The sequence below is a fragment of the Schistocerca piceifrons genome, chromosome 2 (assembly GCF_021461385.2).
Source record: "Schistocerca piceifrons isolate TAMUIC-IGC-003096 chromosome 2, iqSchPice1.1, whole genome shotgun sequence".
NCBI classification, from domain to species: Eukaryota; Metazoa; Arthropoda; class Insecta; order Orthoptera; family Acrididae; genus Schistocerca; species Schistocerca piceifrons.
In genome coordinates, this window is record NC_060139.1 from 59,289,832 (window position 1) to 59,305,663 (window position 15,832).

Consider the following 15,832-nt stretch of genomic DNA (forward strand, 5'->3'; position numbering starts at 1 on the left):
TCAGATTTCAAATCAAGAACAGCTGCCAACATGATAAACTTTGAAGTCGATATGCTCGATGTAGTGAAGCAACTTACGCCACCCAATAAAAGCAGATTAAGTGTCAGTGAGATTCCTTTAAGAGTAAGCTGATATAATAGCCCTGTTCTTAACAAACATATACAACGGCTCGCTCGGCGAAAGATCCGTACTTAGATACTGGACAGCTGCACAGATCACTAGAATACTTAAGAATGGAAGGAGGAGTAATCTGATGAATTTCAGACCCGTATCACTGATGTAAATTCACAAAAGGATTTTGGAATATAGTCGGTTTAGGACATCATGAATTATTTCGAGGAAAACGATATCCTGATACACAGTCACCACAGATTCACATGAGTCGTTATTGTCAAACACAATTAGGCCTTTATCCTCAGGCGTTAATGGGTGCTACTGACAGTGCATCTGAAACTGATTCCATATATCTTGATTTCCGAAAGGCTTTAGATACCGTTCGTCACAAGCGGGCTCCAACCAAATTGCGTGCCTGTGAAGTATCATCTCAGTTTCGCCACTCGATTCGTGATTTTTTCTCAGAAAGATCAGAGTTCATAGTAACTGACGGAAAGTTACGGAAAGTCATCGAACAAAACGTTAGTGATACCTGGAGTTCCTCAAGGAAGTGCTATGGGCCCTCTGCTGTTTCTATTGTGTACAAATGATTCAGGAGACAATCTGAGCTGAGATGATGCCGTTATTTGCCGTCTAATAAAATCATTTGAAGATCGAAACCAATTGCAAAATGATTCACACAGGATATATGTATTGCTCAACAATTGTCAGTTGACCCCAAATAATGTGAGGTCATCCTCATGAATACCAAAAGAAGGCTGTTAAATTTGGGTTACACGATAAATAACACAAATCTAAAGGCTGTCAGTTCAGCTAAATGGCTAGGAATTACAATTACGAACAATTTAAAGTGGAACGATCTAATAGACGATGCTATGGGGAAAGCAATCCAAAGACGAAGTTTTATTGTCAGAACACTCTGCTAGAGAGAGACTGCCTGCGCTACGGTTGTCCCTCGTCTGCTGGAATACTGCTCCGCGGCATGGGAACCTTACCAGATAAGATAGACGGAGGACATCGAAAAAGCTCAAAGAGGGACAGCACTAAGTGTACCAAGGGCGTTTTCCGTTGAGGCGAGATGTTTCCAACTTTCTCAGCTGAGTGCAAAATATTTTTTGATGCCCATCTAAATAAGAAGAAATGATCATTGTAATAAAATAAGGAAAATCCGAGCTCCCACGGAAATATCGAAGGGTTCGTTTTCCCTGCGCACTGTTCGGGAGTAGAACGGTAGAGAAGTGGAAGTGATTCGATGAACCCTGTCCAAGAACTTAAGGGTAAATTACAGAGAAGTCATGTAGACGTACTACGAGATCTAAAACACATATCAGAAAAGAGTAGGAAGCTTTCAAAAGGTTTCATTTCGCTTGAGAATAGTTTTCAACCCCATAGAGCTGGGAAAACAATCCTCTGCATTCAAAATCTTGAATTTGAGTTGTTGGCAAGCGGGCATGTACCGGGGGCAACGGGAAGGGACCACCTCCCCCTCCCCCCACCACTCAGGGAAAGGAAAAGCCTTAATGTAGTCAGGTATGATATGAAAGTGGGTATTTCGCACCCTTTTAATAAAGTCTGAACTGGAACTTTTTTGTGGTTACTGAAAAGTCGCAATTCATATCCGAAAATATTAAAAATACTCCGCATATCCCTAGGCCCAGAACCTACCCGCCCCCCCTTACGAACTATTGTATTTGTGCCCTTGACGGATGGAGCTCCCACCGTACAGTTGCGACGTTACCCCGAGTGATTTTCACCTTTTTAGTCCGATAGTGGAGCGCCAGCGTGAGTCCAAGGTTTCGTTAGATGACGATCTTTCTAAGACGATGCAAGAAGAGTTGTGACAGTTTTTATTTTGTTTAAACCTCCAGTTCCACAGGACCAAATCGAGAACGCAATCTTCGCTCAGCCGGTTCATGAGAAGTTAACTATAATTTAAAATATTCGCACTAACACTATCCAGACGACGAGTTTCTTAGTATACATTGATCGGTCAGGACGTTATGACCACCTACATAACAGTCGGTATGTCCACCTTTGGCACGGATAGTAGCAGCGACACGTCGTGCTATGGAAGCAATGAGGCCTTGGTTAGTTCACTGGAGGGAGTTCACATCACACCTGCAGGCACAACTTTGGGGAGGGGTTCCATGAGCTCTGACATCGTGTTCAATCACAACCCAGATGTGTTCGATCGGGTTCAGACCTGGCGAATTAGGGGGTCGGCTCATTAACTGTAACTCGCCACTGTGTTTTCGAACCACTCCATCACACTCCTCGCCTTGTGTTATGGGGCATTATCTTGTTGAAAAATGCCACTGTCGTCGGAAAACATGATGGGCATGGAGCGTTGTACGTGCTCTGCAACCGGTGTACGATACTCGTTGGCCGTCATGGTGCCTTGCGCGAGCTCCTCTGGACTCGTGGATGCTCACGTGAATGTCTCCTAAAGCATAATGGAGCCGCCGCCATATAGGTATCAAGGTGCTGCTCACCTAGAAGACGATGGATTTGCGCCCTACCATCGGCATGATGAAGAAGACATTGGGATTCATCTAACCATGCAACACTCTGTCACTGAGCCAACGTTCAGTGGCAATAGTCACGTTTCTATTTCAGTCGTAGTTGCCGATATCGTGGTGTTGACATTGCCACATGCATGAGTCGTCGGCTGCGGAGGCCCATCGTTAGGAGTAATAGGTGCTCTGTGTGTTCGGACACACTTGTACGCTTTTTGGACAACATGGTTGTAGAGATAAAGCAGCGATTAGTATGATTAATCAATTATTCAAAAACAGTCTTAATCGAATTTATTATTATTGTACCGCCAACCGGTTTCAACCCGACGTAGGGATCATCTTCTGGGGGGGTTACACCATTGGTCGACTGCTGGTGGTGTCACTCCTGTCTACATAGTGATAGCTTCCTGCCGTTATGTAGACAGGAGTGACACCACCAGCAGTCGACCAATGGTGTAAACGGCCAGAAGATGGCCCTACGTCGGGTTGAAACCGGTTGGCGGTATAATAATAATACGAGGTGCATTCAAGTTCTAAGGCCTCCGATTTTTTTTCTAATTAACTACTCACCCGAAATCGATGAAACTGGCGTTACTTCTCGACGTAATCGCCCTGCAGACGTACACATTTTTCACAACGCTGACGCCATGAATCCATGGCAGCGGCGAAGGCTTCTTTAGGAGTCTGTTTTGACCACTGGAAAATCGCTGAGGCAATAGCAGCACGGCTGGTGAATGTGCGGCCACGGAGAGTCTCTTTCATTGTTGGAAAAAGCCAAAAGTCACTAGGAGCCAGGTCAGGTGAGTAGGGAGCATGAGGAATCACTTCAAAGTTGTTATCAGGAAGAAACTGGTGTGTAACGTTAGCTCGATGTGCGGGTGCGTTGTCTTGGTGAAACAGCACACGCGCAGCCCTTCCCGGACGTTTTTGTTGCAGTGCAGGAAGGAATTTGTTCTTAAAAACATTTTCGTAGGATGCACCTGTTACCGTAGTGCCCTTTGGAACGCAATGGGTAAGGATTACGCCTTCGCTGTCCCAGAACATGGACACCATCATTTTTTCAGCATTGGCGGTTACCCGAAATTTTTTTGGTGGCGGTGAATCTGTGTGCTTCCATTGAGGTGACTGGCGCTTTGTTTCTGGATTGAAAAATGGCATCCACGTCTCATCCATTGTCACAACCAACGAAAAGAAAGTCCCATTCGTGCTGTCGTTGCGCGTCAACATTGCTCGGCAACATGCCACATAGGCAGCCATGTGGTCGTCCGCCAGCATTCGTGGCACCCACGTGAATGACACTTTTCGCATTTTCAGGACGTCATGCAGGACTATGTGCACAGAACCCACAGAAATGCCAACTCTGGAGGCGATCTGTTCAACAGTCATTCGGGGATCCCCCTAAACAATTCTCTCCAGTTTCTCGATCATGTCGTCAGACCGGCTTGTGTGAGCCCAAGGTTGTTTCGGTTTGTTGTCACACGATGTTCTGCCTTCAATAAACTGTCGCACCCACGAACGCACTTTTGACACATCCATAACTCCATCACCACATGTCTCCTTCAACAGTCGATGAATTTCAATTGGTTTCACACCACGCAAATTCAGAAAACGAATGACTGCACGCTGTTCAAGTAAGGAAAACGTCGCCATTTTAAGTATTTAAAACAGTTCTCATTCTCGCCGCTGGCGATAAAATTCCATCTACCGTACGGTGCTGCCATCTCTGGGACGTATTGATAATGAACGCGGCCTCGTTTTAAAACAATGCGAATGTTTCTATCTCTTTCCAGTCCGGAGAAAAAAAAATCGGAGGCCTTAGAACTTGAATGCACCTTGTAAATGGGATTAAGACTGTTTTTGAATAATTGACACTTGTACGCTGCCCAGTGTTAAAGTATGATGTTAATTCCGCCACAGTTCGCCATCTGCCGTGTTTCACCTGTCTGCCCAACCAACGACGTCCGACATCTGTAATGAAGGGTGGCCGCCCAACCTCACGACGTCTGGACGTGATTTCACCTTGGATCCACCACGTGTCACCACAGCACTCCTCCAACAATTGACAACGCGTGCAGTTTCCGAAACGCCCGTGCCGAACCTCCGGGCCATCACAATCTGCCCTCGGTCAGATAGACCGCGCGCTTTCCCCATTCTGCACATGGACAGTGCGCTCATTGATATTACATGCACCGTGCACGTGTCTGACTAGCAGTCACTCGTCACGATGTGACGCTGCGATCGCCTGGACGATTTTGTGTCATAATGTTCTGGCTGGTCAGTGTATGTTATCATAATTAAGAATAAAGCACAGGAATTTGCTTAAAATTTTCCAGCATCTCCTTGACAGAAAATAAAGAATGATAAATGAGGAAATTCTTCCTATTAGAGGTCTGGAGTGCGAATATTATCCCTAAGATTGTTTATTTCTTGTGGTAGCTTACCGATAATGAGTGCTGTGGAATACTGTCACGAAGTTTCTTCCAGGATAGAATTATACCCACGCCGGTGAAACATGTCACTTGATAGCTCGCGGGTGGTTGGCTACACTGCGATTGCGAGGTTGCAATAGCTGCCACCGCACACGCCCACAACTCCGAAGTACGTTTCGTAAATGTAAGCTACAATCAACGTTTATACGTAAGTGCAACAACGTTTTTCTAACAATGGAGAGAACGACGACGGAGACCAAGCGTTTGATAGGATATTAAACCGGGAAATAAAAACACCTGAAGTTAATGACAATATCTATGAAAAAATGGTTGAAATGGCTCTGAACACTATGGGACTTAACTTATGAGGTCATCAGTCCCCTAGAACGTAGAACTACTTAAACCTAACTAACCTAAGGACATCCATGCCCGAGGCAGGATTCGAACTTGCGACCCTAGCGGTCGCGCGGTTCCAGACTGTAGCGCCCAGAATCGCTCGGCCACACTGGCCGGCATCTATGAAAAGTAGTCCAAGTTTTTACAGTAATAGGTGCATGTAAAACGTGGAATAATAATGTAAATCTAAGCATAACAAATAACACGCTATCCGCGCTCATAGGAAGAAATAAAGCGAAACATACATAGCCTACCCGATTGCAGAGAGAAAAAGAATTAATTCTGTTTACATTGACACTCACCAATTTACGATGTCAATGGCGCAGTTCCATCCAGTTCTCCTTCACTGTCATCGGTATTGGCGCCAGAACCGTTGTCTTCGTCGTCATCATCATCATCGTTAAGAGAAATCATTAATTGTTCGTTTTCATTTATAATGCCATCTATAGTCTGTGCTTTTCTTATCAGTTTAGCTACATGATCTACTTTTTTCCTCCATGAGACAGCGTCTACCGTAGCAAAACCTTCACGTAGCAGTGTTTCCACTTCTGCTATAGTAAAAGTCTTGTTGTTACTTCTAATGTACGCCTTGACTTCACTCCAAACCACTTCAAGTGGATTAAAATGACAGTGATATGGCGGTAGCCTAATTACCAAGTGACCCTGTTCGCTAGCAATTTCATCTACAACGTATTTAGGCGTCACAGGCTTATTTTGTTTCACGAGCGAGTATTACAGCAGTTTCGTCATGCCCATGTCTGCAGCAGTGTCTCTCGCCTGCAACCACTGCACCATAGTTTCTCTACGGTCACTGGTGGTGGGAGCTTTATCACGGAATGGTACGGTGCATTGTCCATCACAAAAACTTTCGGAACACTAAACTGAAGCAACACATTTTTAAACCACTGCAGAAACCGTGGGTGGTCCATATCCTCATGATAGTCACCGGTTTTGTCGATCGATAAACTAGAAGTCCTTCAGGCGCAAATCCGTTTGAAGATCCTGTATGGGCTACAATTATTCGTGATCCTCTTCCTGTTGGCTGATGACCGATGCTATTCGGAGTATCATCTGTCCAGCATTTCTCAACTGATTCTCCAGCGTTGACCCAGGTTTCGTCTAACCATATGAATGAGTGTGTGTCCTTTCCTACAATTTTGTGTAAGAAAATGATACGAGCTGCAACGACATGAGCTTTTTCTAGTAACAGTTTTCATCCATCTGACGTTTTAAAACGGAGGCCAATACTTTTTAATATCATCTTAAGTGACTTTTTTCCCCCAGAGAAAAGTTCACTTTCTTTAAAAGAAATTAGCAACTTCGCTATTGTGGGGTATTCTTTCCTTTTATAGTATCCGTATATGTGCCGACGAATTGCGTCGGATTGGAAAGAATCAGTATCTGTAATAAGACGAGGTTGCTTCTTTTTCTTGCCGAGTTTTCGAGGTACGCTCTAAAACTTTATCGGCAGGAATAGACGCATGCCCATGAACAGAAACAAATTCTTTTTCTTGCTCGTAAAACTCACACGTCCCCCGTAGCAATTCCAAAGCCTGACTAATGGCACTCCACGGCGCAACGGATTGTCGCCTGGTGAACGACATCGTTTTGGAGACATTGTTTAACAAACAAAAACCGTAGTCGTGGAGGTAACACAGCACAACAGCTGGCGTTCGCCCACTAGCATACAATGTTTACACGGAATCCGGCAACCTGGTAGCGTCGACGCCGGAGCCTGCTTTGTTCGGTGCCGTTATTGGCTCAGTAGACGTGGCGCGTCCCGTTCCTCACTTGTTTGTTAGTTATACTACCAACTCTACGGCACTTGGGGAGTGACCTTGAAGTGACATGTTTCAGCGGACCGAGTATAGGAAGCGCATCAAGAGATGTACTACATGAATAGATGTTGCGGGACAGAATGTGCAGGAATGACATTAGCTGCAATGCTGTTTAGCCAATTCAAAATGTTATGTAAAAAAAGTCTTTGCTTTCTGAATTGGACTCCTACACGGGTTTCGACGGCTTGCTGAAGTTAGCGCAGGGCGTTCGCAGGAACGTAGCTGAGAAGCGCGAGCGGCGCCTTACCTGGCAGGCAGCTGACCGCCTTCTCCTCGTCGGAGCACTTCTGCGTCAGCCACAGGTAGTCGAACCACTTGATCACCTTCACCTGCAGGTGACTCGGCACCCGCCGCATGCGCATGTACGTCTTCACCCCGTCCAGTTTCGCTGCGAAAACACAAACGTTCATCGTAAGAGCTCCTGTTAGTGCAAGTGAAACTACACTACTGGCTATTAAAATTGCTACGTCACGAAGATGACGTGCTACAGACGCGAATTTTAACCGACAGGAAGAAGATGCTGAGATATGCAAATTATTAGCTTTTCAGAGCATTCACAAAAGGTTGGCGCCGGTGGCGACACCTACAACGTGCTGACATGAGGAAAGTTTCCAACCGATTACTCAAACACAAACAGCAGTTGACCGGCGTTGCCTGGTGAAACGTTCGTGTGATGTCTCGTGTAAGCAGGAGAAATGCGTACCATTACGTTTCCGACTTTGATAAAGGTCGGATTGTAGCCTATCGCGATTGCGGTTTATCGTATCGCGACATTGCTGCTCGCGTTGATCGAGATCCAATGACTGTTAGCAGAATATGGAATCGGTGGGTTCAGGGGGGTAATCCGGAAAGCCACGATGGATCCCAACGGCCTCGTGTCAGTAGCACTCGAATTGACAGGCATCTTATCCGAATGGCTGTAACGGATCGTGCAGCCACGTCTCGATCCCTGAGTCAACAGGTGGGGACGTTTGCAAGACAACAACCATCTGCACGAACAGTTCGACGACGTCTGCAGCAGCATGGACTATCAGCTCGGAGACCGTGGCTGCGGTTACTCTTGACGCTGCATCACAGACAGCAGCGCCTGCGATGGTGTACACAACGACGAACCTTGGTGCACGAATGGCAAAACGTCATTTTTTCGGATGAATCCAGGTTCTGTTTACAGCATGATGATGGTCGCATCCGTGTTTGGCGACATCGCGGTGAACGCACTTTGGAAGCGTGTATTCGTCATCACCTTACTGGCGTATCACCCGGCGTGATGGTATGGGGTGCCATTGGTTACACGTCTTGGTCACCTCTCGTTCGCATTGACGGCACTTTGAAAAGTGGACGTTACATTTCAGATGTGTTACGACCCGTGGCTCTACACTTCATTCGATCCATGCGAAACCCTACATTTCAGCAGGATAATGCACGACCGCATGTTGCAGGTCCTGTACGAGTCTTTCTGGATACAGAAAATGTTCGACTGCTGCCCTGGCCAGCAAATTCTCCAGATCTCTCACCAATTGAAAACATCTGGTCAATGGTGGCCGAGCAACTGGCTCGTCACAATACGCCAGTCACTACTCTTAATGAACTGTGGTATCGTGTTGAAGCTGCTTGGACAGCTGTACCTGTACACGCCATCCAAGCTATGTTTGACTGAATGCCCAGGCTTATCAAGGTCGTTATTACGGCCAGAGGTGGTTGTTCGGATACTGAATTCTCAGGATCTATGCACCAAACTGCTGCGTGGAAATGTAGTCACATGTCAGTTCTAGTATAATATACTTGTCCAATGAATACTCGTTTATCATCTGCATTTCTTCTTGGTGCAGCAATTGTAATTTCCAGTAGTGTACATAGCCCAAGTGAAACTGTATAAAAGGACACAAAAACTGGAACACCAGTCCTAGTTCATTTAGTCTCGGGGAGATGCACGATTAAATATTTAAAAGTGGATGTTCAGATCAAAAGAATAAAGTGGCGTACTGCAGGAAAGAATCGCAGTGGTGACAAAAATTAAGCTTATTCGAAAATGAGAACATTTAACGTACATCAGAAACATTACATGAAAGAGACAGTGTACACAGATAGTGTTTGACGTGCAACCATACCCACAGCTTATAATTCAATCGGTGAAGTGGAAAAGCGATCATGTCCCAGAAAGTAAATTTTCCAGGAGACACAAAAACTTAATTTACTACACAATGGGTTTAAGCATGATTTCGTGGTGGTGTTATTTAGCAATTGGTCGAAAGAGTTACAGTATACACCGTTACATCACACTTTAGCCATTAAGTATGGGCAGTATTCCAGTTTTAGTGTACTGGAGGTGACCCTTTTCTTAACTGGTGGTGTTGATGAAGCAACTACCGTTCCGGTTGCAGTGGGAGGAATGCGTTACGAAATTATATATTATCCATATTCATTACATCAATAAAAAAAGTGTGGTATGACCATATAGGTTTTATTCATCATGTACCTAAAATACAATCACAATCAGAATACGAGTACAAAGCAGACAATGGGGGTATGCTTCATCTTTATCTTGTCCTTGTTTCACTGACGATTAGCAGATACTGTTATAACATGGTTTTCTGCTTGCCAGCTATGTATTGTAGAATTTTCCTTACATCGTCTATGTTCTTTTTTTGTTGGAACAGGCCCATCACATTCTTGTCTATCTTGATATGGCCCTTTCCCTAATTCATCACACATCTAATGAGCGCTTCTGTTGATTGGATACGACCGTTTGTTACACAAAACTATGTGTCCATATATAAAGATATGTTATCGCCGGTAATCGTAAATCTCTGTACAGGGTGAGGCATCTAAGTCATAACACCCCTTGTATCTCCCCAACCGTAATAGATACAGTGATGCCGTTTGGACAGTGAATTGCAGAGACAGGGGCTACTTGAATACATCACATTTCATGTTTGTGCTATTTTTTATTACAGAGATATGAGGCCATCTTTGGTTTCTTTAAATGGAAACCTATGTTAAATTTTAGCGTAACGTGATAGGCTTAAAAAGATGGTTTCTAATAAGTGTATATTGTAATATTTAGGCGAATAGTTTTTGAGACACAGATATGTTTCCGTAGCGTATTCGTCCTTCGAAGCGGCGCTGTCCAATGCGACCTTTCCTGTTGTGTAGAGTACATGGTAAACGTCACGAGTCCGTCTTTACAGGAACACGCCAATTTACCTGACAATAGTAATTTATACTGCGATATTTTGCAGAAAAATTAACTGACGATGTCGCGAAAATATTATTCAATTATTTGACAATTGAAATACTAAAACAGTAGACAACATACAGTATTGAAATACTAAAAGATGCTAATACATTTTAAGTAACAGAAATGCAAATGTAAATGAGGATGCACTTATTGGTCCCATTATTTCCAACGTATTTGCTTTTTATTTGAAAATATTTACTATTGATCACAATATGAAGCAAATACACACAAACATGCAAAATGCATACTGTACATGATAAAAATCTTTACTGAAGCATGTGCCCCAAATGCTTCCCCTCTGCTGCAATGCACATTTGTAGTCGCCGTTCGAATGAGTTGTGAACGGCTGCGAGGGTGTTACGTGAGATATCAGCTCACGCTTCGATGATACGTTGCTTCATACCGTCTGACGTAGTTGGTATTTGAGCATACACTTTACGTTTGATTGCTCCCCACAGAAAAAAAATCAAGAGGGGTCAAATCAGGAGACCGGGCTAGCCACTTCACTTCAGCACGTCGTTCTATCCAAGAATCCGGGAACTTTTCAGTTAACAGCTCTGTAGCCACACGGGAAGAGTGAGCAGGACAGCCGTCATGTTGGAACCACGTGTACCGACGCGTAGGTAACGGTACCTCTTCCAGCAAAATGGGCAGAACGTTTCGCAGGAACTGTGCATAGTTACTGCCATTCAGTATACCCAGAATGACGTACGGCCCCACAATGACATTTCCGACGATGCCGCACCACATGTTAACACTCCACGGTTGCTGATGGTGTACCTGTCGAAGCCAACGAGGGTTCTCTATTGTCCAGTAATGCATATTAAGCAAATTAACATTACCGTGGTTGGTGAAAGTCTCTTCATCAGTAAAAAGCACCCAATGAAGAAACGTTGGATCATCTTGTAGGCGCTGCAAAGCAAACCGGCAAAATTCGTGGCGCCGTTCGAAATCCACAACGGAGAGCGCTTGATGTAGTGAGAGGTGAAACGGGTGAAATCTATGCCGGTGCAGTATGCGTAGAACACTTCTCTGACTTATACCACAGTCCGAGGCGGTACGTCGCGACGAAACAGTAGGGTCGTTATGCGCCAACGCCGAAAGCCCTCTTCATGTACCTCGCCAGTTGCAGTTTTCTGCCTTGTCCACTGTATGGCGTTCCATGATCCCGATTCAAGCAGTTTCTTTGCAACTACGTCATTCACTGAATGACTCATCATTGCCCAGCCCAAACCGCTATGGACAGAAACTTGAAATTTAAAACAGGTGTGGATCCTATACTGTAGACATCGTTTAAGGAGGGATTATTCGAAATTTCAAGGCTAAGGGGGAGAAATCGGTGATGAAGGCAATTTTGAAGCTAGACCTATGAAAATTGGTATTTGGTTTCCCGACCAGAAAAAAACAAATATGTGATTCAGCATTTTTAGAAACTTAATACTATGTGATGAAATAGAGGACTAAATCTTTTTTTTTATATCATTGTTAAAGAACTACTGAAGTATTTTTATCTATGAACATCGGTATTTGACTTCTCGGTTACATGAGAATTTTTATGAGAATATTTTGTTATGAAAGAATTTTTAAAGCTTAATCTATGAAAATTTAAATTTGGATTCTCAGTTAAAAAATAAAAAAATACCTGTTTCACTATGTTTGGAAATTCAGCACCTTTGTGAATGAAACGGAGGATGAAAGTTTTGCTGGAAATATTTCACTGTGCAAGCATTTTGGAAGTTAATGGTATGAAAATTTGTATTCGGCTTCTCTGTTAGAAATAAAGCATAAGCATAACTTTTTTTTTTTTGGAAATTGAATCCCTAAGGGGGTGATAGAGTGGATGAAACGTTTTATGAGAATACTTAATTGCGAAGGCATTTTGAAAATTGAAGCCGGCCGCGGTGGTCTAGCGGTTCTAGGCGCTCAGTCCGGAACCGCGGGACTGCTACGGTCGCTGGTTCGAATCCTGCCTCGGGCATGGATGTGTGTGATGTCCTTAGGTTAGTTAGGTTTAAGTAGTTCTAAGTTCTAGGGGACTGATGACCACAGGTGTTAAGTCCCATAGTGCTCAGAGCCATTTGAACCATTTTTTTGAAAATTGAAGTTTGGCTCCTAGAAAAGCATAAATTCTTGTTTCACTGTTTTTGGAAATTCAGCCAGTAAGGAGTGCAATAGAGGATGAAAATTTTTAAGAAAATATTTCATTATATAAAAAAAAAATTTTGAAGCTAAATTCATGAAAACTGGTATTTTACTTCCTGGTTAGACACAAAGAAATATTTGCGAGGGGATGAAAGTTGCTTTGTAAATATCTCCGCAAGAACGCAAAAGACATGGTTAACAAAAACTTTGGACTCCAGCTACCAGAATCGCTTTCAGGTCTGAAGTACATTCGGATAAAACCTTGCTTGCATGACCTTAATCAGCGTCAAAAGCTTAGAAGGTGCTGCAATTAGTGAACAACATAAAATTCGATTAAATAAAAACAGAAATAAATCTCTGGAGGCCGTACCGTCACGCGATCGAAGCAGCGGACGCTAAGCTAGTTGAAAAATAAGCCCCCTTTTCTAAATCAGCGATTCAATTAAGTTTACGAATTCTGAAAGTAAATATTTCGGGTGTATGGCGATTCAAATACGCGTCCGGCCATCCCGCTTTAAGTTTTCCGTGATTTCCCTAAATCGATCCAGGAAAATGACAGGATGGTTCCTTTAAAAGAGCACAGCCGACTACCTTCCTCATCCATAACAAAGTAATCCGAGCTTGTGCTCCTTCATTTGAAACAGAAGACAGGCATTAAAAATTAACTAAACGGAAAAATGCCTCCCACAATGACAGAAAAATCGACAAAGACTACGCTGCTGTTCGCTGGTGAGAAGAAAGCATGTGGCAGGAGTGTGAGAGAAAGAGTCTAGGGTTGCACCGTGAAGTGCCCTAGAGAAGAAAACTGCTTACCGTTCTAAGTACATCTTCACGAATGCAATTACACCAGCATTGTTAATGTGACTGACTTGATGAGAGCTAAGAGACGTGAATACACTGTGTCACCTTTTCGCTCACTAATAACAAGAACCCATGGTCTAGGGGCGCAGTCGCCCTTAGGTAGGCTAGCGGCACGGACGTCTTGTTTATGTCCTCGCCGCGCAGCTCACTCGCTGAGTGGTTTACGTGGTTTTGAAGTCTTAAAGCGCTGTATATCCTTAGAAAGAGAATCGCTTATGCCCACAGAAAATCGCCACTGAAGATTAGCTTTTCACCCGAATATGCTCGACCAAAAGCACTTGAAATCGAACAGTTTATCAGAGAATAAGTGAAGATCAACGATTTTGTTGGCATCCACCTGTCTCTAGTGAGCAGTGTGGTATTTGTGGAATTGGTTAACAAAGGAGTGTGTGACAGAATTACGCGTGCAACTCGAAGTAAATTTCCGTCACTCCTTTGTTTTTAGGTCACTGCGACAGTATTATTCTTGGCAGCTACTTAAATTGTGTGTTATCCCAGAAGGACCAACATTCTCATATCACCACATGCCAGAAACCCAAGCCGCTCGTGCATCAACTGAACCTCACCGACACTTGGGACCTCGTGCATGGTGATCGACCTGGATATACGTATGTCACGAGTCATTCAGCAAGTCGTCTTGAGCGTGTCTATGTTTCCCAAGCAATGGTAACTGCCATACTTTACGCTGAGTTGTGGCCTACGGACTTCTCCGACCATATTACATACCTTCGGACTGTTTCCCTCCAAAGGCAGAAGATGTGGCGAGGTCAAGGATTCTGAATGCAGGTAGGTCGTAAGGAAGATGTGGAACAAATATGTGGGACGCTTTCCAGCATATCCTTTCGTGGTGCCTCGACTGCACCAAGCCTGTTTTGCGTCGTTCGATGCTAAATTACGGTCGCGACAAAATACTGTGGCAACCACATACCCTGGAACATTCGGAGAAAGCTGGCAGCGCCCTAGACATGCCAGATGATCGCCGATTGACGTGCCAGAACTATATTGCAGACGCCTTTGTGAATCACTACAAGCAGTTGTATGCAGCAGATAACCAGAACATCGTGGTAGTGACTGATGGTCTCCGTTCGTTGACAGGAACCTTTGATGGAGCTGCTGCGGAGATTCTCACAACGACGATTACGGTTGATGACTTCGCTGATCCTCTTCATAAGGGTGCGGCGTACAAAGCCCCAGGTTCTGACGGCTTTCCGCTGGATTTTTACCGCCCATTCCAAGACATCATGGTTTCACGCTGGACTGCGATGTATGAAGAACTGATGAACCCTGTCCTTCCCGTTCCATCTGAGTTCATAGAAGGCTTCCTTATCCCGGTCCACAAGGGGTGTCCGCTGTCGAGGCTCCTTTTGCCGTCGCCCTTGAGCCACTGTTACGTGGTTTGAGGAGCAGGTTGACATGGATAACAATTAGGGGGCATACTTTCATCTGCCGTGCGTAAGCAGATGACGTGGTGATCTTAGTTGTATCAGGGGATGAAGTGCGAGAGGCACTGAAATGGATCAACCAGTACGGGACATCTGTGGGAAGCCGTGTGAACCTGACGAAATTTGGTGCTATGTCTCTTGGTAGAAGTCTTCCAATAGGGAGTGTAACTCCATTGCCATTAGTCAACAAGCTCAAATGTTCGTGGATCACCTTCACGCGTGATATACAGCGCACGGTCTCATCTAACTATAAACGCCAGCTTGAAGCTATCCGCACGAGCGTTCGTGGCAACCACTTGAGAGCAATGGATATGTTACAACGGATGGATTTTGTTAACACTCATCCGGCTTCGTGACTACCCCATTTAGCACAGATTTTACCAATGACAAAGGCAATGAGACGCAGACTGCAGGCGGCGTTCGGCTACTTTGTAAGGCGATTCTTATCTTCAAAGTCCGCTACGACACACTGACACTCTCTCCCGGAGACGGCGGCCTCCGCCATCCTTATTTTGTGAGACATTTGGCCCAGTCTCTATCAATGGACCACCCTGTATAGTCGCGAACGTTCTGGCTGTATCTTACATATTCAAACGTGCTTGGACATCCGTCATCCACTAGGAGGAGAACCACTGGTAGATTCGTTCCCACGATACAAAGCTGGAAGACTTGCAAGTTCCTATAGAGAATTACAAACTGAAAATTTAATATTGGTGAATGTCTCGCATAGACTCACAAAAGTACTCTCTTTCACTCACCCTAAGGCAAAACATAAATATCTACTTTAAATTCTTAAAGTTATTACTACAGTAAAATTATGAAAGATTTTCTAAAATGAGAACTTTCCAAATTTGAA

General features: G+C 44.3%; 1 protein-coding gene across 1 annotated transcript in view; it reads right to left on the reverse strand.

Annotated features, from left to right (window-relative positions):
• LOC124775147 (potassium/sodium hyperpolarization-activated cyclic nucleotide-gated channel 1) overlaps window positions 1-15,832 on the reverse strand; it is a 1,234,094-nt gene that overhangs the window by 194,411 nt on the left and 1,023,851 nt on the right. The window contains exon 10 of the mRNA XM_047249987.1: window positions 7,541-7,681. Coding sequence (XP_047105943.1) covers window positions 7,541-7,681 — 141 coding nt within the window. The remainder of the gene's footprint in view (window positions 1-7,540; window positions 7,682-15,832) is intronic.